This window comes from Monodon monoceros, unplaced genomic scaffold (genome assembly GCF_005190385.1).
Source record: "Monodon monoceros isolate NGI ecotype Baffin Bay Population unplaced genomic scaffold, NGI_Narwhal_1 Super_Scaffold_18, whole genome shotgun sequence".
In the NCBI taxonomy this organism is placed as follows: Eukaryota; Metazoa; Chordata; class Mammalia; order Artiodactyla; family Monodontidae; genus Monodon; species Monodon monoceros.
In genome coordinates this window covers 35,142,446-35,162,444 of record NW_021703774.1, presented here as the reverse complement: position 1 = coordinate 35,162,444, position 19,999 = coordinate 35,142,446, and the positions used below count along the sequence as shown (strand labels likewise).

Here is a 19,999-nt window from a genome sequence, read left to right as displayed (position 1 = left end):
CTGTCTTGAAGTCTCCCTCCCCATGCATCCCGGGTTTCACTGTCCAACACAGTAGCACACGTGACCATTAATTTAAAAGAAAACGTAAAATTCAGTTCCTCCATTGCGCTAACTGCATCCCAAGGGCTCAGTGGCCGCCATATTGGAAGCACAGATAGAGGCCGTTCCCATCATAGCAGGGGCTCTGTTGGACAGCACCCGGCTGGAGATATGGTGTGGCCTCTCCCATCAGTGCCCGGCTTCCTGGATCTGAATCACCAGCATTCACCACCACTCCCTCCTCGGTTGCCATTTTCCTGGCAGGGAAGAGGGTCAGAGACCTTGGCCATCCATCCCCGAGCCTACCCTCTCTGGGGGCCCTGGGGAGCCCAGCACAGCTTTGGAGCTCAGCTGGCAGCAGGGCTTGGAATGTGCCACCTCCATTTCACTGCCTTCTCGGCAGCCTTCTCCTTGCAAGACCTCAGGCTTCCAGACCCCATGTGGGGTGAGGAGGGAGAAAGAATAGCTTTGTTTTATGAGTACAGAGCCCCCATTCTGCCAATCTGAGCATTAGAAACTCTCATTAAGAACAGTTGTATTTAAATTAGAGCTAATCTCAGGCACAATGCAGGGAGAGGGTGCTGGGAGGGGCCAGGGAGAGAGCCACAATTTCTCCTGCCATTGTCACTCTCTCCCAGGCCCGCATTGCTGAGCAGCCCTGGCAAATGCCTGGGATTTACGGCAACCGGAGGGTGTTATTTGCACCACGTGCAGCGAGTTAAAACACCCCCCGGCATCCCCCTCACTGCGGGTCTGTCACAGCCGCTTCGTCCCTTCGCAGGTCCCCAGGTCTGCAGCCTGGGACGATGGGGGTGGGGCAGGACGAAGGGGCGGTGCTTACAGAGGCAGATCCCCTGTCAGCTAAACACTTGCACACACTGCTCTTTACCTGAGGGTCTGGGATCCACGACCCCGCAGGACAGTGATGACAGCGAGCAGGTATATGCACTATTCTTAGCGCTTTACATACATTAATTCATTCAACCCTGACAACAACCCTGTGGGATAGATGATGATGATGGTTATTATTATCATCCCCATTTAGACATGGGGAAACTGAACCCAGAGAGAGGAAATGACTTACTCAAGATCACACAGGCCAGTACGCAGCAGAGTCAGGATTTGAACCCAGGCAGTCTGACTCTGTTTGGAGGGGAAGGTACCAGGGACCTTGTGGACATGCAAATATTCAGACATGCAGGAAATCCCAAAGGAACATAGAAACTCCATCACCCTGAGGCTGGAAGAGGGTAAGAGGATGGTATTCTTGGTCCCTGTGTCTGCAGACCCATAGCACCACTCCATTTTTGCTGGAAATTGAGGTCCAGAAAGAAGCCTCTAGCCCAAGGTCTCACTTCTCATTACTGGTAGCGTTGGGACAGGACACAGTGTCCTGGCCCCCAGCCCTGGCTTCTTTCATGCCCTTGTTCTCTTGAACCCTAGTCCACACAACAAGCTAGGCACACCCCCACCCTTAGACCCCTCCATAAAGGACTGCCCTTATCCCTTCTGCCTCCCCAGGACAGAGTCCGTAGCTGAGAAGATGCTGACCAATTGGTTTGCCTTCCTCCTGCACAAGTTCCTGAAGGTGAGACTGGGAGTGAGACAGGAACTGGGAGTTGAGAGCAAGATGGGGAGCTGCCCCTCTGAGCCTGGCCATCAGGGCTGCATGGGGACCCCCCCTTAGGAACAGAAACCTACCTGGCTGGGTGCCCCAAAGCCAAGCGGGCCTAGAAATAGGGTCAGGAGAGGGAGGGAAGGAGGCTGGTACCCCGCCACCTACGCCCTGCGTCCGCCCACAGGAGTGTGCGGGGGAGCCGCTCTTCATGCTGTACTGCGCCATCAAGCAGCAGATGGAGAAGGGCCCCATCGATGCCATCACGGGCGAGGCCCGCTACTCCCTGAGTGAGGACAAGCTCATCCGGCAGCAGATCGAGTACAAGACCCTGGTGAGGAGGCAGGAAGCCCAGGGGACAGCACGGACCTCCTGCCTCTAATCCGTGCTCTGCCTTCTCACCACAAAGACAGTTTGAGGGGTCAATAAAGAGGCTGGGAGGCCGGCCTGGGGACCAGTCCAGGGGGCATGCCAAGTGTCCCAAGGGCGGACACACAGGCCTGGGCCCCTCCTCCCCTATCTCATTGGGTGGGCCTAAAGAGCTTGCATTGCCTGCATTTACCCTAGATCACTCAGCATTAGCTGTGGGGAAATTAGCATTACGGGGAAGAAGTCTGCTGATCTCTAATATAGAGGCTTCGGGGAAGTGGGAGGCCAGCCCTTGAAACCCCTGGAGGCACCCCTGATCCCCCAGGACGTCTCCACCCAGGATGACAGCCTCCCCTAAGCCATCAGGGGCTAGAAAGTAGAGTCCTGTCTCTCTGAGAAAGAGAAGTGGGCAGAAGGACTCAAGCTGTCATTGGCAGATGGCTGGAAGGTGAGAGAAACTGAGACACAGACAGAGGGACACCCGTTTCTCCTGTGAGGAGGGGGAGCCTGGGTAAGAGAAGGCTCCAGGGCCTCACGCCCTCTCCCCCAAATGGCTCCTTCAACTCGCATCCTGTCCCTCTTCCATCGCCACCTGTAGATCCTGAACTGCGTCAACCCTGACAACGAGAACAGTCCGGAGATCCCAGTGAAGGTGTTGAACTGTGACACCATCACGCAGGTCAAAGAGAAGATTCTCGATGCCGTCTACAAGAACGTGCCCTACTCCCAGCGGCCGAGGGCTGTTGACATGGACTTGGGTAGGAAACCTGGCCTTGGAGTGTGAGGGCAACTTCCAGGAGGGCATTTGGGCTATGGCAGGGGTTGGGGGGGGGGCGGGGGAAGCCCTGCCCCGCAGACAGCCCCTCGTCGGGGCATGACTGGGTCCCGTCCAGGTGAGGGGCCAGGTGAAATGCGTGCCTGAAACACTGCCCACTCAGATGTGGCCACCTCTGGGGAGGCCCATGCTTTTGCCAGCATTGACACCCCCGGAGACCCAGACGCCTGAAACACTGTCATTGCACCAGCTTGAGGGAGCCGGGGTTGCCAGGCCCCTAGAGGACCCCACGACTGGGCAGTCCCGGCCCCCGCCCCTCACACTGCTCCTGCACCACCCCTCCACCCAGAGTGGCGTCAAGGCCGGATTGCCCGGGTCGTGCTGCAGGACGAGGACATCACCACCAAGATCGAGGGTGACTGGAAGCGGCTCAACACGCTGATGCACTATCAGGTGAGGGCAGGGCTTTGCGTCAGGGACCCGCCCTCCCAGAATGCCCCCTCCTTCTAAGGTTTGCTCTAAGGCCCTCAAAGCCCTAAAAGGGTTCTCTTATCTCCCCTCTCCACCTCCTGCCTGAGTCTAGAGCAGTGATTCTCAGCCACAGCTGCTGATTAGAATCACTGGGGGAAGCTGTCAAAAACACGAGTGTCCAGACTCACCCTGAGAAACTGGCTGAACTGGTGTGGGGTTGGGCTGGACATTCCCATCCTGTACAGAGTGTAGCTCTTCGCCTGCAGAAAAATGGCATCTTTCACAGACAGCGTCATAGTCTCCTGCTGCTTTCTCTTTGCTTTCTTACTAACGCGGCTTACACGTCTCACCTGCCACGAAGCAGGGACTTGGGTCTTATATTCTGCCACTTACTAGCTGGTGTCCCTGGGGAAGTTGCTTAAGCTCTCATTCTTCTCATCTGTAAAATGGAGTTAATGTGATCCCTGCCCCATAAAGTTGTGAGGAATAGATTGAATATAGTAGGTAGAGTGTTTAGCACACCGGCAGACACATTGAATGGAACAGTCAAAAAAAAAAAAAAAAAAAAAAACTCAGCAAAAGAACAAAAGATCCCGAGAGGTATCTACTCTCAACCCCGCTTGCTTCTCATGGTAACCACTCACAGCTGGGGGTCTCTGTAAGATTAAGCTCGGGTAGGCTGGTTAGGATTCGAAAAACATACTAAAATAGAAGCTGGAGATGAGCAACAGTGAGGGAAATTAAACCAACCAGAGGAAGCGCCTTGGGCAGCAGGACCCTGTGGGATTGCCTGGTTAATAACGTGATCCTCTGTCCCTGCCTCACACGGGGAGGGTGCGGCGGGGCTGGCAGGCTGGGTTCTTAAGCACTGAGTTGCCAACGACCAGGAGGCTGGGGGTCCTAACAGCCAGCAGGACCTGCCTGGGAGCCTCTTGGGGCACAGAGGAAAGAGAGGGGCACTGGGGAAACCCCAAAATGCTCCCTTCCAGGCTCCATCCCCCTTACTGGCCTGCATTTCCCATGCTGACAGTCTGCCTGGACCCCCTCCCTAAATGGAGTAAGTGTGGTATAGTGGGCAGAGAAAAGGATTTGTGAGTTCTATTTAAACCCCTGCTTCCCCACTCACTGGTGATGTGACTTTAATCTCCCTAAACCTTGGGTTCCTCATCAGTGAATGGAGATATGACCCCAAATTGTGAAGGTGGTTGGAAGTATGAGCAACCGCAGGTGAGGTATACCAGGATGTATATACCACTCCACAGTAGCTATAGTCACTCTGTTGATCCCGCCCCAGCCCCCAACCCCACTTCACACTGGGCTTTAGTAGAACAGTTTTAATGAACCAATTAGAACCGAAGAAGAAAGTGCAAAAGAAATGAGCATTATGCCCCCAAATTGTAAGTTTCTCCAGGGCAGGAATAGGGCCGCTCTTCTGTCTTTGGTGCTCTAATGCTTGTTACTGGTCTGTCTGTCCTATGACTCCCAATCAGAAGAATGGAATATTCTGTTCTAACAGTGCTCATGTTACAGAGCACTTTGAATTCCCCGATGTCATTTATCATTCATGTATTCATTCATTCCTCAAATATTTACCGAGCTTTACTTTGCGCAAGGCTCTTCCCACACGCTAGCCCTGAGTGACAGGGGACAAGAGGGATTATTCTTCCCTTTGGGAGACAATGATGATGATGTTCATAATAGCAACAGTAATGCCAGCAGTTACTGAGTGTCACTGGGCGCCAGGCACCACTGCTCCCAGCCTCTACGTGTCCTAATGCCTTTAATCCTCACAACAAACCTAGACTCGATTATTATCCCCTTTGACACATGAGACAACTGAGGCGCAGAGAAGTTAAGTGACTTTCCCGAAGTCATGTAGCTACGAAGTGCAGAGGCATGGTCAGACCCAGCCAGGCATCTTGCCCATGGGTTTGCATCACCTGTTGGTCAAGAGAAAGACTGGAGACTAAGGACAAGGGAGATTTAGTGATGAGACCTGGAATTCAGTTGAACTGTGGTCATTCCAGTCACCTTGCGAATCTCCCTTTAGGTGACAACAAGCCATAAATGATAACATAATCTGTTCTCCCTGGGAGAATAAACCCTTGCTCCTGCCAGGCTTTCGTGTATCATTTCAATTGCAAAGAGAGTTCCTGAAAGTCCTAGGTGGAGAGTTCCCCCTCCTTTTTTTTTTTTTTTGGTACGCGGGCCTCTCACTGCTGTGGCCTCTCCCGTTGCGGAGCACAGGAGGCTCCGGACATGCAGGCTCAGCGGCCATGGCTCACGGGCCCAGCTGCTCTGCGACATGTAGGATCCTCCCAGACCGGGGCACGAACCCGTGTTCCCTGCATCGGCAGGTGGACTCTCAACCACTGCGCCGCCAGGGGAGCCCCCCCTCCTTTGCAGACCTAGTGCTGATGGTACAAGCTGCCTGCAGTCTGGGGAGCCGCCCCAACTGGGAAGTAACTACGCATTGGCATCTTCCAGACAACTGTGAAGAGCCCTGGACCCTGCAGCTTTATGCCATCAAGTCAAAGCATCAACCTCTTGTTACCCTCCCAGGAGTCAAAGGTCCTTGGAGCCCCTACAGGAGAAAAATCTGCATAATCTTAATTAACAAAGAGATTTTTAAAAACTTCCCGGGTTCCCGCAGATTTATAGGGAGGGTGAAATTAAACACCACTACTAAAACTGGCTATCAGGGAATCTCATTAGTGCTAATGTTCACTTATAGTTTGACTTCCCAACATTTAATTTTGTTTTTGGTGGGAGAGAGGGACTGACAATTTAAGACCCAGAGAGATGGTTTTACGACTGGTGCAGCCATAAATCAAACTTATAAAGTTCATAAAAATTGTTAAAGTAAAAAATGGTTTAATAGGAATGTTTTATGGCCCATAACATTATTATAGCTGTTTTATTCCCTCTGCATTAGGGGTTTAATTGGATCGCCACAATTCTGGGGATTCTCTGTTTTTATTGGATGGAGGGTAACCTTAAATGAAAATGGCCCCAAATGTCTTCAATATGGCTCCTCATTTATCAGCCCTTTCCCTGCAGGCTGGGTGCTGAGCCTGGGCAACCTCACAGGGGACAGGCAAGACACCTTCTTTCTTGCTGACTCCCCAAGAGCAGCTGCCTTGTGGTGAAGCCCTCAAGGTGACTGGGCCATTATAGGACCCAGGCCAGAAAGAAATCAGAACCAAAAGGGAAAATGGGCTTCAGACCAGTGTGTCTTGAAATAAAATCCCAAATTAGGATGCAATGAGGAGAACATGTGCTCTGGAGCCTGACAGTCCGGGCGACAAATTTTGACTGTATCGTGTGTTAGGTGTGCGAACTTGGAGGTGTCGTTTAGCTTCTCAATGCTTCAGTTCCTCATCTCTAAAATGGGGATAGTTGTATGTAACTCACAGAGCTCAAGGCAGGCTGGGCTACACTAGCTCCCTCTAACAGAAATACAATGCAAGCCACACGTATAACTTTACATTTTTTACTAGTCACATTTAAAAAGTAAAAATAAGCAGATGAATGTAATGTTAGTGTTTTATTTAACACAACTGAACTAAAATAATTGTCATTTGAATATGTAATCAATATAAACATTATTAATGAGACAGTTTGTATACTTTTATTCATCCTAAACCATTGAAATCCAGTGTGTATTGTATATTTATAGCGCACCTGAGCTCAGCCACTTACAGGGCATCTCCCTTTGGACTGATTGGATTGCAAGAGCCCAATAGCCACAGGTGGCAAGTAGCTACCATATTGAAAAGCAGGAATTGTTATTTGTAGCATTTCTGATCTCCTTACGCTCTACCTAAAACCCATTCCATAGCTTTCTAGAAGTACTCAACAATTTTATTCCCCAAGATACCAACATTCACCTGAACTGTATCTCTCATACCCTTCTCAGGTATCAGACAGATCGGTGGTGGCTCTGGTCCCCAAACAGACCTCCTCCTACAACATCCCTGCCTCTGCCAGCATCTCCCGGACATCCATCAGCAGATACGGTGAGGATCAGAAAGGTAGCCTGGGCAGCCAGTGGAGTCTTCTGTGGCCCCCAGGGGCTACTCACCGTCCCTTCTGACAGCAGGAGCCCCGTGCTGCTGCCAGCCTGCAGTCAAAGGCTTCCCTTTCTCCCTGGACCAGTCATCCTCGGAGCAGCCTGGCTCCTCAGAGCTGTGGCAGCAGGTGGTACCCGGCACCTCTCCTTTGATAGCCCAGGTCTAATGAAGGAGTTTGAAGGGCCCACACCCAGGGAGGCTCTTGGATGGGGGGGTTCACATAACCCAGTCCCAGTTTATGCTTATCGTCCTGACTGAATTATTAACAGTGCCCCCTTTAGCTCTCAGTCATGTCCCAATTTGGGCAGTCAATTGGCCATCCTAGCCCTTCCACCCCTGAGGAGTGCTAGGGCCCCCAGTGCCCTCTGGGCAATGAGGTTGTGGTGTTTCACTCTCTCTGACTCTGTTTCCTCTGGTTCTGTATAGCACTAGGCTTTGGGCTGTCCAGCTAAAGGACACCCTCAGGACTGAAGCTGGCAGCTCCAAAAGGGGCTCAGACAATTTTATATTCTGGGCCCCAAGTAAGAAGGAACTCATCGACTCCCGAGAGGGAGCATTTCCACTCACAGCCCTTAGTATCCAGACTTTTATTAAAGCCTCTATGAGAATATCTGGTTGACATTTTCCCTATTGATTGTTCTTTGCTGGAAGCATCCGGGAATGAGGGACTCCCAAATTCCCAAGGGCCACTCCAGCTCACAGAATTTCTAGGTCCTCTTTTGACAAAAAGATTTCAGGCTGTTCTCATGCCAACCAAGGATCGATAAAATAACCCACCAAATATGAAACCCCAAGGGTCCCCTTCCAATTGAAACTGGTTTATTCTGAGTGAGTGCAGCAGGTGGGCAGGGATTCTAGAAGGATTCTACAAGCCAGGATGATACAATTAGTCGCTCACAGGCCTCCGCTGCCCCCTTCTCCTCAGACTCCTCCTTCAGGTACACAGGCAGTCCCGACAGCCTGCGGTCTCGGGCCCCCATGATCACCCCAGACCTGGAGAGTGGGGTCAAGGTGTGGCATCTGGTGAAGAACCACGACCATGGGGACCAGAAGGAGGGTGACCGGGGCAGCAAAATGGTGTCCGAGATCTACCTGACCCGGCTATTGGCCACCAAGGTAATTCCTGCCCTGCCCAGCCCAGGGAAGGCCTCTTCAGAGGTGTGTCCTACCCCCCACCCAGCCCACAGCATAGGAAGGACAGCATGGAGTCTGTCCTTCAAGGTAATGCATTTGGACAAGCAGGTCCAGGTCTGGGGCAGGATTCCCAGGAGATCAGGCCACTGCTGTTCTCTACCCTTCGGCAAAAATCACAATGACATCTTTCCTCCTAGCTCACCCTATAGGACCGCCATTACTCCTCAGAGGGTCGACGGTCTCACCTCGGGCCCCTACACCCCTTGGGAAATCATTGGGGTTTTTTATTGGTATTAGATGGACAGATATGCCAGCTTCCTCCATCAATGTCTTTTCTACCCACTTTCTGGCCACAGTGGGAGGAAAAGCGTGAAGGCCTGGTCCTTCTGGTATCCAAGAGAAGGCTTCCCTTTCCCCATCCCATCTCATCTAACCCCAGATGCTCATGGAAGCGAGGCAGCGGCAGTGCTGGAAGCTATGATCTAAAGCTGTGTTCTAGCCTCCCTAGCAGAGAAAAGTTTGCCTATATATGCATAGCAATCATCCAGCCCATATTTGCCAGGACTGTCCCCCACTGACCCCACAAAAATGTGGCTGAAATTCTAATACAGTGGCATCTCAGATTTGCTCCCTGAAGTGCCTCAGAAATACACCATCAGACCATGCGTCTCAAATTTTGCTTTGCCTAATATGCTAATAAGAGACCAACAAAGAGACACCAAAAGGTTGGACATTTTCCTGACCTTCAGAGGTGATTTTTGAACGAGCAAACTGTGGGCCCCAGGCCCAGCCTTGTCCCTGCCCCAGGTACCCTCCAAGGCCCTGTGATCAGGGCTGTGTCTCAGTGTTCTTGGACCTGGACCCTTCACCCAGTCCCCACTCCAGACACCGCTTATCCCAGGCCACTAACATGGTGAGCCCTTCACACCTTCCTGTGAGACCCTCTGCAGTCCTGCCCTGTTCCCACTGGAAAGGTCCAGCCCTCCATTTTGTTCTTTAGACACCCTCTCGTACCAGCCTGTGCCCTTCATTCTCCGTTGGAAGCCTGGGCTCAGAGCATTTGCTGTCTTCAGTCAGACTCCCCACACCCACACCCGCCTGCCACGGACACAAGCAGAAATGTGGCATGTGGCCGCAGGTTGGAGGAGGTTCTAGCCAGGAATCTGCAGCCCATTCAGTCCCTCTCACCTCCCTAACACCCACCCCCACCCCCACTCCCACCACACTCTGCACAGCCTGGCGTTGCAACAAATCTCCAAGGCAGGATCGGTCCAAGGCACCATCTGGTCTGCCCGCCTGCTGCCCGTCCCCCTCCCCCACCTCATACTTTCCCACCACCCCTCCACCAGGGCACGCTGCAGAAGTTCGTGGACGACTTGTTTGAGACCTTGTTCAGCACCGTGCACCGGGGCAGCGCTCTCCCCCTGGCCATCAAGTACATGTTCGATTTCCTGGATGAGCAGGCGGACAGACACAGCATCCACGACACAGATGTGCGGCACACCTGGAAGAGCAACTGGTAACCCCCTAGGGAGCCCGGGGAGAGCTGCAGCCTGGTGAGGCTGCAAGTCGCGGGGCGTGAGAACTAGCAGGGACCAGGGAGATGGGCGGAGCCTGTTCTATGCTGTGGCTGAGTAATCCAAGGCTCCTGGGACAAACATATGCTCCGCAGAGCAGATGTGGTCCCCAGGCGCCAAGTGGGCCCTGCCGGGCATAGAGCCTGGCACCAGGACAGAGCTCTGCCCTTCCAGGCTCAGAGCCTTCTCCGGGACATGCCTTGTCCTCCCTAACTTCTGGTTCTTAGGAAAGGGAGCTGGAGGAACCTACACAAAGAGCCACGTCTGAGACCTAGCAGCAGAGCTTCACAGACAGGCGTTGTGGGGCATTCTGAGCACGGCAGAACCTAAGGCACTTCCTGAAATGGGGAAGCCCTGAATTAAACTTAGACCCTGGGGAAGTTGGCCAGTGCTGGCAGAGAGCTTGCACCTGCTGTAGACTTGAGCCCACCAACTACGAGGTTGTCATTGCAAACGTGATCCCTTAAGGCCAAGTGATTACCCCGGCGCCATGGCTTTCAGGAAGCAGCAGGCAGGACGTCCTGCAGGCGTGACTGTCTCCCCTAAGGTAACCTCCGCAGCCAAATCCAGCACTGGGAGAAACAGCTCCTGCGGGCTCTTCACGCAAGACGTTTCTCTCCTGGTTTTTGAACCTGGACCACAGACCACGCTGGAGACCGACTTTCAGGTCACAAAGGGCCTGGCCAAGAGCCGGAGTAAAAGCCTTCCTTCAGGAAAAGAGCACAGAGAGGGGAGAGAGGGGGTCCAGGCATTTGGGTTGGGCAGACAGCCCACACAGCTGTCTGGAGTCAGCCGTCTCCTCGGAAAACAGAGCCGGCACAGATGGGCCCCGGCTGTTATTTGGGAATCAAAAGTCCTAGCAACCAGCAAAACACTTTGGAAAAACCCAACCCCGAACCCCATATATTCCTTCTTTTCCGGGGTGTTGTGGTTGCCAAGCGCTCCAAAGTCTGCAGCTTTGATCACAGTGGAGTGAAATGAAGAGGCTCTGGTGGTCGTGGGGTGAGGAGCCTCCAGTGCACGTCACTGGGACAGGCCTTTCATTCATCTGCATTCCCAGGGCCGGGGCCATGGCTGTTCCCTTTGCTTAGACGGATCCTCAGTCCAGTGCTGGGAGTGGCAATTTCAAGGGAATCAAGAGAACGTTCTGGATTATCCCCATCTCTGTGCCCTCTGTTTCTGGCCAGGCCCAAGTCATACAAATGCTCTGACCTGGAGAGCAGACTCTGCAGTTGTGGTGGGGAGAGTCCCCTTAGCCAGACCTCAGGTCCCTAACGTCCAAGGAAAGACTATTAGAAGCTTCCAAAGCTGCCGGGGGAAGGGGAGGTAGAAGAGAGGAGTCACCTCTCAGCCCAGGCCACTCCCTCCAGGTTAAGGAAAGTGAGTGATCCCGTTGCATTTGGAAAGATAAGCAGAAGTCATAATGGAAGGACTTGGAGTGGGCACAGCTGATCTTTCCCAAGACTTGGCATGAACTGAGACATTTGGGAAAGTTTGGGGTCCAGGAGAATCAAGAGAAAATGAAGGAGACGGGGGAGGCAGGTTGGATGGCTGAAACATCTCAGGCCCGAAGGACAAGCCGGGGACAGGGCTCATTCCACAGAGGATCCAAAAGAGTTAAGGGCCTGCAGGCAGCTGGAGGAGAGGGCCAAGTTGGAAAAGGCAGCAGAAACAGCAGCTGTTCTGGTTTTGAAGGGGAGTAAATGGGCTTATCCTCCTTATGGCCTAAGGAGCAGAGAAAAAGCATTCTCCTCCGATTATAAATTCCCAAGTTGCAGAAAGAACTCTCCTAACGACTGATCAGTTCCTCTTGGGGTGGGAAGAACTCGGAGTCTTAGTGAGTCATTCCCAGCGTGCCAACAATGGCCTCCTCTTCTTCCTCTGCCCCTGACCAGATCCGAGAAGGCCCCGGGGAGAGTCGTGAAAGAGCTGCCCCCAGTGGAGCCCATTCCTCAGCCCAGCCAGGCCGGGCCAGCCCTGGGAAGCGGCTGGGCAGCCGGGCTGGGTGGGGAGCACAGGTGGAGCCCTTTGTGCCCACTCGGAGCCCGTGCTGGGGCTGCCACTGCATCCTTCTGGATAATGGCCACAGGCATTGGGAAGGGACTCTGGGAGCCTGGGGGCTTTGTTTAAAGCTCTGAGAAAACTGTGCAGCTCTCTGTACTTGGGCTTACCTGGGGACACAGAGGCCTTTGGAAAAGACCTCCAGGAGGGAACGAAGCCACCCACGCCCACCTCTCAGTTGTTAGAGAACAGGGTCAGCACCCCATTAGGGTGCAATAGTGCCTCTCCTTTTCTCCCAGCATCAGTAACAGCTTAGCCTAAATTGGCAGCCCTGGCTGGACCAGTTTCCTGTGACTTCATTCTCTTGCCCTTGGAGAGAGAATTTGGCATTTGTGGGGGAGGGAGGAATGTTAGTGAACAGCATGGGGCACGGCCAAGGTACAGCCCTGAGACTCTGCTCTGCTGTTTCCTACAGCCTCCCTCTGCGCTTCTGGGTGAACGTGATCAAGAACCCCCAGTTTGTCTTTGACATCCACAAGGGCAGCATCACGGACGCCTGCCTCTCTGTGGTGGCCCAGACCTTCATGGACTCTTGTTCAACATCAGAGCACCGGCTGGGCAAGGACTCCCCTTCCAACAAGCTGCTCTATGCCAAGGACATCCCCAGCTACAAGAGCTGGGTGGAAAGGTCAGTAGCACCCTCAGGACAGGCCCGTGGCCCTGAATGCCTGCTGCATTCCCTCCTCTGGGCTTCACTGACCGAGGACTCAAAACCATGTTTGTGGTGCCTTTGGGACCTCACGATCACCTTTTTCTCTCTTGTCTAAAGTTCCTGCTGGGGGAAGAAAGGGAAGCTTTGTACCCTTCAAGTCAGATCATTAGCATTCTAATTACCATTTACTGAGCACATGCTAAGCACCCAGCACTGTGATAAAGATGTTGTACGTATCACCTCACTAAAATATCCAGCAGAGTTGTAAAGTAGGTATTATTATCATCCCCATTTTACTGAGGAGGAAACTGAAGCACAGAGAGGCAAAATAACTTACCCAAGGTCACACAGCTAGCAGGTAGCAGAGCTGGAATTTGAATACAAGGAGTCTGGTCAGAGTCTGGGCTTTTAACTGCCCTGGAAAGTTAGTCGTTAGGGAGAACCAGTCTCCAGGCTCCAACCTTAGGGAAAACCAGCCTCCAGGCCCCAACCGCAGCTTGAGGGAAGAGGCCAGAGGAAGCTTCGTCAGAAGAGAAGTAGGGAAGCAGGAGCAGTTGGGGACAACTGTGGTCTCAAGGGTTCTGGGGCCAGGGTAGGTATAGGCAGTATTTGCTGAGTCCCCACCAAGGAGCCTGTCCTCTGTATGGCAGATACTACGCAGACATCGCCAAGCTCCCCGCCATCAGTGACCAGGACATGAACGCCTACCTCGCCGAGCAGTCCCGCCTGCACGCCGTGGAGTTCAACATGCTGAGTGCCCTCAATGAGATCTACTCCTACGTCAGCAAGTACAGCGAAGAGGTGAGTCAGGGCCCTGGGAAGGACGCACTCGGGGCAAAGCAGGTTAAACAAAAAGCAGGGCTCCATCCTTTAATAACAGCAACGGAGGGTAATTCAGAAAACACATTCACGGAGTCAAAAAGTCATCACCGTGCTTTTAGAAGGCAGCCTATCCTCTCCTGATTCATTCAGTGCTTTCTTACACCTTCCACTGTCTTGCCTTCATTGTTCATGCAATACATAACGCCTTTATTTAATAATGTAATTGTTTTTCAGTTCAAAGTGTACGATTAATTTCACCCATTCTTAAACAATGAATCAGACTCTTCTTTGCAGTTGGGCAGATACTGTCAGTTACATTTCAGACAGACAGGTGGACATGACTAGATCCTGAAGAGGACAGCTCCAGAGAATTCACAAGTCATGCATTAGCACTGTACCTGAACATAATCGTAGTAATAATAATAACTAACACATAGTACTTGCTATATGCTAAATGTCATTTTAAATACTTTAGATATGTACATACACACACATACATGTATGTATGACATATGTATGTCATACATACATTCAATTAATCATTTACATTATTTACGGTTATATTCATTAGGGCAGGATGGAAAGGCAGATAGAAGGATATAGGATTCTGGAAAATGGCCTCTTCCATGCTGAGTCTGCCCCCCCACTTTGCTTTTCTTCCTCAGCTCATTGGGGCACTCCAGCAGGACGAGCAGGCCCGGCGACAGCGGCTGGCATACAAGGTGGAACAGCTCATAAACGCCATGTCCATTGAGAGCTGAGCGATGGAGCCTCCTGTTCCTGGGAAGAGGGACCCGTGAAAGCTGTCACACTGGGCATCTCAGAAGGAAGGACAAGTGAAGGGGATCAGGCCCCCGCGCTTGCTGTCCCCTGAGACCCCCTCCCGGGGAGAGGGGAGGACCCCTCTCCCCACGCCAGCCAAGTTCCGTCACAGCCTGTTCCTGCAGGGAGAGACCGGGGGTGTCATCCACCCCATCCCCCCCGCGGCGACGACGAGAGGGACGCCAGGACCCAGAGGAGGTGGCTCTTCAAGCTGAGAGGCACGACTGAGCGCGGTTCTGCCTCTGTGACTGCTGCTTTGCATGAAAACTCATTCAGTGTATATTGGGGAAATAATGAGAACTTTATTTAATTTTTTTTAAGAAAAAGGAAAACCAGAAATAAAACAAAACAAAAAGCTTCCCTGTTCATCCCGTCCAACTTTCGTTTAATTCTGATTTCTGTCCCCCTTCCTTCTTTTACCCCTGTCCCTCCTTCCTCGTGTAACTCCTGGTTCCCAATGCCAGAAAAAGCCTACAGAGAGATGCTGAGAGAAAGCAGAGGGAAAAATGATTGTTTCCTTAACTTTGGAATTGTTTTTTTAAAAAAGTGAGGAGAAGAATGAGCACAAGTTGGCACCAAACACTTCGCAAAAAGAGAGGCCAGTGAAACCTGAAATTATCCCGGCAGCCATAAGAGGTGGGGAAGGACTCACTAGCCTTTGCACAAATGGCAAAGCCATCGAGCGGCTCCACCTGGCTGACTGGAAACAGCTTTACATACGCACACCTGTGTATTCTCATCTCCAGAGGACATATGTGTCTGTAGAGTACCAATGCTTTTTGCTACTGTTTGGTTGTTTTGTTTTATTTAATCCCAAACCTCAACAAATGAGGAGCTGATTTTGGTACTTTTCCTTTGGGTTTCCCTAAAGTTACTACCAGAAGTGGGGGAGAGGTGGGCCTCTCCGAGACCAGAGGCCTGGCCTCCCTGAGGATGCTGGGCAGCTCTGCCTTACATCCGTCACTGTCATAAACCAGGCACCCTGGGGAAAGGCCTTGGAGGCACGTGGGCCAGGCCTCCAGGAGATTCCATTTGAGAGCTGACCTGGGGATATGGGTGTTTGGCTTTGGATTCTGCTCCAATCCGCCAGTGGTTTCTTGCAATTAAAAAGAAAACAAAACTCAAACACTGTTTACAGCAAGCAATACTTGAAGAGCATAGGTTCGAGAAGCTGCAGTATTTATTGTTGTGCTTTCTGTCTTTTATTCTCTCATGCCTAGAGAGGGGAGACAACCCTTCGCTCGTATGCAGAAGCTCCTGATCGTCTGAGCACTGGCCTCGGTAGAGATGACTGTAGCATCCCCATGTTATGTCTTCTTCGGCCTCTCTTTCTGCCTCTCATGTCCTTATGAGTTTGAAGGACAAGCGGGCAGCTTCTCTCTCTCCTGCTGACACCTAAATCCATGGATGACCATCCGTCCTGAGTGTAATTTCCAAATAAAGAGACCAAAGTTCCACACCCTGGTCCTGAGGCCCCATGGAAGGCAGTGGGAGGCATCCAGAGGAAGACACCTCCGCTGGTGCAGGACCCTAGTGACCGGACAGCCACCAGAGTTTCCGGGCCTCCCACCCTGGCAAGAATCCAAGCAGCCAGCTCCAACTTCTCCGCAGGCAGCATCGGAGTGAGTGTGAAGGAGGACAAGAGAAAGGCAAAGGGGTGGGAAGGGAGGCAGCAGGAGAGGACCAGCCTACCCTTCCCACCTTCTACTTTACAAGGGGCTGCAATGCTGGGAATCGGGTCCAGCCACCCCCAGCGATACCAGACCAGGGTCATTTCCTCTGTAATTAACTCTGGGCCCTGGCTTCTCTGTGCCCTGATTTACCTCCAAACACTTCCAATTTCCAAAAGCTCTGCTGACCACATTGGATTGCCAGGAAAGGGCCGGGGGAGGGGTAGCTCTGAGGGCTGGCTTCCATCGCTGGGGTGTGGCTTTGCATCACTCTGCTAACCACACAGCAGACATTGCCCGGTCCTGGCCTCAGCTCCAGTTTCTTGCCTGGATGCAGCCGACAAATGGGAGAAGAAAAGCATTCAGCAAAATACTCAGGAAACTCGCTGTTTTCATTATAATTCACAACCAGCCATGTGAAGGCCACTTTCTTCTGATAATCCACTTCTGTTAACGTTTCTCTGGGCCCTATTAATAGCCTGAAAGAAATACTAATGACTGGCCTTCTGCACTAAGCCAAAGTGTTTGCCCTTCATATACCCAAAGCTTACCAGCTCAGAGCCCATGATTTATGGAGATGAAAGGCGAGGAGATACGGCAAGAGGAACGTGAACAGGGGACTCTTTGCTGCCTACAGAAAAGTGCAGCCCACCCTCCTTTTACTTCCGAGCTCTTAATGAAGGTTTTCTGATCACACCACTGCTCAGACTGGCATCCTGGGCTTTGCCCCACCAAGAAGTAAAAGTTAGACGTCTCAACTGCGACCTGTAGGCATCTACCCGGGTGTCTCCCAGCAGCTACTTTTGGTGACCATTCACCACCCCTGGGGATGCTTCCTTGAAGGTTTTGGAGGAGTGGGAGAATGATGGAGGCATGGCCGCTTGGACAGTGGAGAGGAGAGGCGCCAGAGCTGGCCTGAGAAGCTTGACCACATTTCTCAGGATTCCATGAGAGAGCTGGGGAATGTGGGCTGGCAAAGGTTGTGGCACAGGGGCATCCCTAAGGAAGGAATTGAGAGAAAGGAAAACTCGACTGGACTCAAGTCAGGCCATGAGGGTGAAAGGATGGAGAGCCTTGCTTGGCTTTGGGTCACCAAGAGTGCATGCCCTGTGGGATGGGAGGGGAGGGAGTTAATTGGCCTCTGTCCTCACTGTTATCCGATGTGATGTGAAGATATTTTGACCTTGTGTAAGGGATAAGTATTAAAGTCACGTTCCCTCCCCCACATGAAGTCATCCGTCTTGGAGGGAGGCAGAGAGGGACTTCTCTCTCGAAGGTTGATCCAGCTCCATTTTGTTTCACTGGTCTGCACAAGAGACAATCTTCTGGAAAACGGAAAGGAAAAGCACCCCAGAAATGTGCTTGGCAAGACAGAGGGTGCTCACACACAAGACAGAGATGGACAAGCTGTCCATCTTGGTGGAGTGAGTCCCTCCAGCTGGCCTGCTGCTGCCTACCGCCCAGCAGGGGCTCAGGTGCTTCTGTGCTTGCCCTCCTACAGCTCTCCACAGCCCATCTCTCAGAACCATTCCTGATCCACTACTGGCAGAGAGTTCCCCCTCCTTGAAACGTTCAGTCATTAGAAGCACGGATCCACTGGGAACCTCACTCGCGGGTTTCCTGTATTCATTCATTCAGAGAACATTCCTGCGTAACACTGTTTGCAATGGCCCTGCTCCAGGTGCTAAGAAACAGCAAAAAACGAGACCAAGAAGGGCCTTCTTCTAGCAAACTGACATTCTTCGGGCTGCTGGTTCCTGCCACCAACTTAGCCCGCATAGCTCACCTCCCAGACCTGCAGAGGGCACAAGTTTTGTAGAAAAGGGAGCCAGAAGAAGGAAGAAAGCCGACCAACCCAGCTGCCTTACCTCGTTCTGGGGACAGTCCTGAGAGCCATGAGAGCCCTTCTCATTCCCACTGCCGCTGTCTCTTCTGGTGGCACTTCCCCTGCTGCTTGAGCGCCTGGCCTCCCTTTATTTCTACCAAACGGGGACAAGAAATAGCAGTGGAGGCCCCTGGCCCTGCTGAGCATGAAGCAGAAGCAACGGATGGGTGAGCTGGACTACAATGGTCTGGGCAGCACAAATTGAGAGTGTTTGAAAGCCACTGGCTGATCAGTCTCCAGGTGCATCCCAGTTGCCACACTGCCCCCATTAACCTGCAGCCAGTAGATACTGAGCGGGCAGCTGCCCTCGAGGAGGCCACTGTTCCCAGCCACGCTGTCCTGCCTGAGGTTCCTGGGCCCTGGCCGCGGGCAGGAAAGAACTGAGCCTCAGTGATGGGGGCTCTGTGGGTGAGAAAATGCAGAGGAGTTTCGTGGACACAGGGCTGTGGGAGCAGGTCCTCTGGGGGGACTTGGGAGGTGAAGTTCAGGGCCTTCTGGTGCCTTGTCTCAGGAACACGCTTTGAGGAGATGGCGGCCTCCTCTTCATCACCCCAGTCTCTCTTCCCTGTCTCTTTCCTTTCTTCTGGTTTCCCCAAGAGTGAAGTTTTAGCATCTGGGGGCTCCGTGATGCCAGGGATAAAAGATAAAGTTTCACCCTTGGTATTAGGGAGGACCTGGGGGCCAGGGCCTCAGCCCTGTCAGCAAACTGGAGATTCTGGGCCTTTCATGGACATGCCCATCACATTCCCCTCACCCTAAAGGGACTCTCCCCTCTATCCTTTCTGCAGTGCAGCCCGTGCCTCCTGTCCTCACCTCAAGGAGATGGGAGGCATCATCTGGATTTCAGTCAAGGCCCTGACTCAGGCCTCGTGTGCTCTCTGCGTTGGCATTATAGGTGGAGAACATAATGGAACGTAGTTCCGCCTACAGAGCAGATGTTCCCAAGTGTGTCAGGGAGGGAGGGACAAGCTCTTTGTACCACGAGACTAAGGACCTGAGCCCACCTGCCTCTCCCCTCAACTTCTTCTACCCAAACCCACTCTTCTTGACACACTGGAATCTGTATTATATATTTTTTTAAGAAAATAGAATGATAGCTGTCCAGTTTTGTTGTTTTTACAGGTGTTGTGGAATAAAAACTGTAAGAAAATCACGTATTTAAAATGTTCCAATAAACTGGGTTTTTTTTTGTCATTCTAATATATTACTGTGTACCTATTGTAAATATGAAACACTCCTATTTTGCAAGCCAAGGACACAATTTGTACTGTTGTTATATATAAATAAAGTTTACTGGATTAAAAAAACCTTAAATCTTCAAATAAACCTGGTTGTTCAGTAGCGTATATGCAGAATAACATTTCCTGGGCATATTTAAGAAGCAGGGTCCTCGTGGGAAGGTGAGCTAAGTTGTTTTGAGGGACTTCTAGAATTCTCTCTGGAGCCGGAGCTTATCCAGTTATCAGCGTCAACACACCAGCACTCACACACACGCACGCACGCACGCGCGCGCGCACTCTGGCTGTACCAATGGGTGAACGCTGCCCCCTGGCCCCAAGACCCAGAACATCGCTTTTCTCCAACAACTGATAGTGTAGACTTTGGGTTGAGGTGCTTTCCTAGGGGTGAATTAGGTCTCAGAAGGAGGAGATCCACCTGCATTCCTTCCTGAAAATTACATTCATTTATTTGTATTAAAAATTTCAAGCACCTACCAGGGAATGGCATTGTGGTAAGTGCTGGGGGATGAAATAATAAATGAGAAAGACACAATCTTTGCCCTCATCAGCCTTTTAGGGTATGAAAATCATAAGGATTCTGCAAAAGGAATGTCTCAGCTGTGCCATGGAAGGGTTTTTTGGTTGTTTTTCTTTTATTCTCAGTTGAGGGATTAAGGGTGAATCGAGGGAAAGATGCCAGATACTGTGTGCTTTTAGATCCAGCCCAGGGGAGAGAAAAGGGTTGGGCTGTGGCCTGGGGGATAAAAGCAGTTCGGGGCTGACATGGAGTCCAGAGGCAACGCATCCTAGAGTA

The 19,999-nt window shown here is 51.9% G+C and overlaps 1 protein-coding gene across 3 annotated transcripts in view; it reads left to right on the top strand.

Moving 5' to 3' along the window:
- PLXNA2 (plexin A2) overlaps nucleotides 1-14,776 on the top strand; it is a 216,027-nt gene extending 201,251 nt beyond the window's left edge. For 2 of the 3 annotated variants that reach the window (XM_029229414.1, XM_029229415.1), the window contains 10 exons: nucleotides 1,561-1,627; nucleotides 1,842-1,988; nucleotides 2,622-2,781; nucleotides 3,148-3,251; nucleotides 7,189-7,288; nucleotides 8,268-8,458; nucleotides 9,826-9,995; nucleotides 12,530-12,742; nucleotides 13,417-13,567; nucleotides 14,254-14,776. In XM_029229414.1, coding sequence (XP_029085247.1) covers nucleotides 1,561-1,627; nucleotides 1,842-1,988; nucleotides 2,622-2,781; nucleotides 3,148-3,251; nucleotides 7,189-7,288; nucleotides 8,268-8,458; nucleotides 9,826-9,995; nucleotides 12,530-12,742; nucleotides 13,417-13,567; nucleotides 14,254-14,349 — 1,399 coding nt within the window. In that variant the 3' untranslated portion in view covers nucleotides 14,350-14,776. Of the gene's footprint in view, nucleotides 1-1,560; nucleotides 1,628-1,841; nucleotides 1,989-2,621; nucleotides 2,782-3,147; nucleotides 3,252-7,188; nucleotides 7,289-8,267; nucleotides 8,459-9,825; nucleotides 9,996-12,529; nucleotides 12,743-13,416; nucleotides 13,568-14,253 lie in introns of those variants that run through there. The other variant, XR_003794499.1, reaches the window with a different exon arrangement.
- Nucleotides 14,777-19,999: the final 5,223 nt, after the last annotated feature.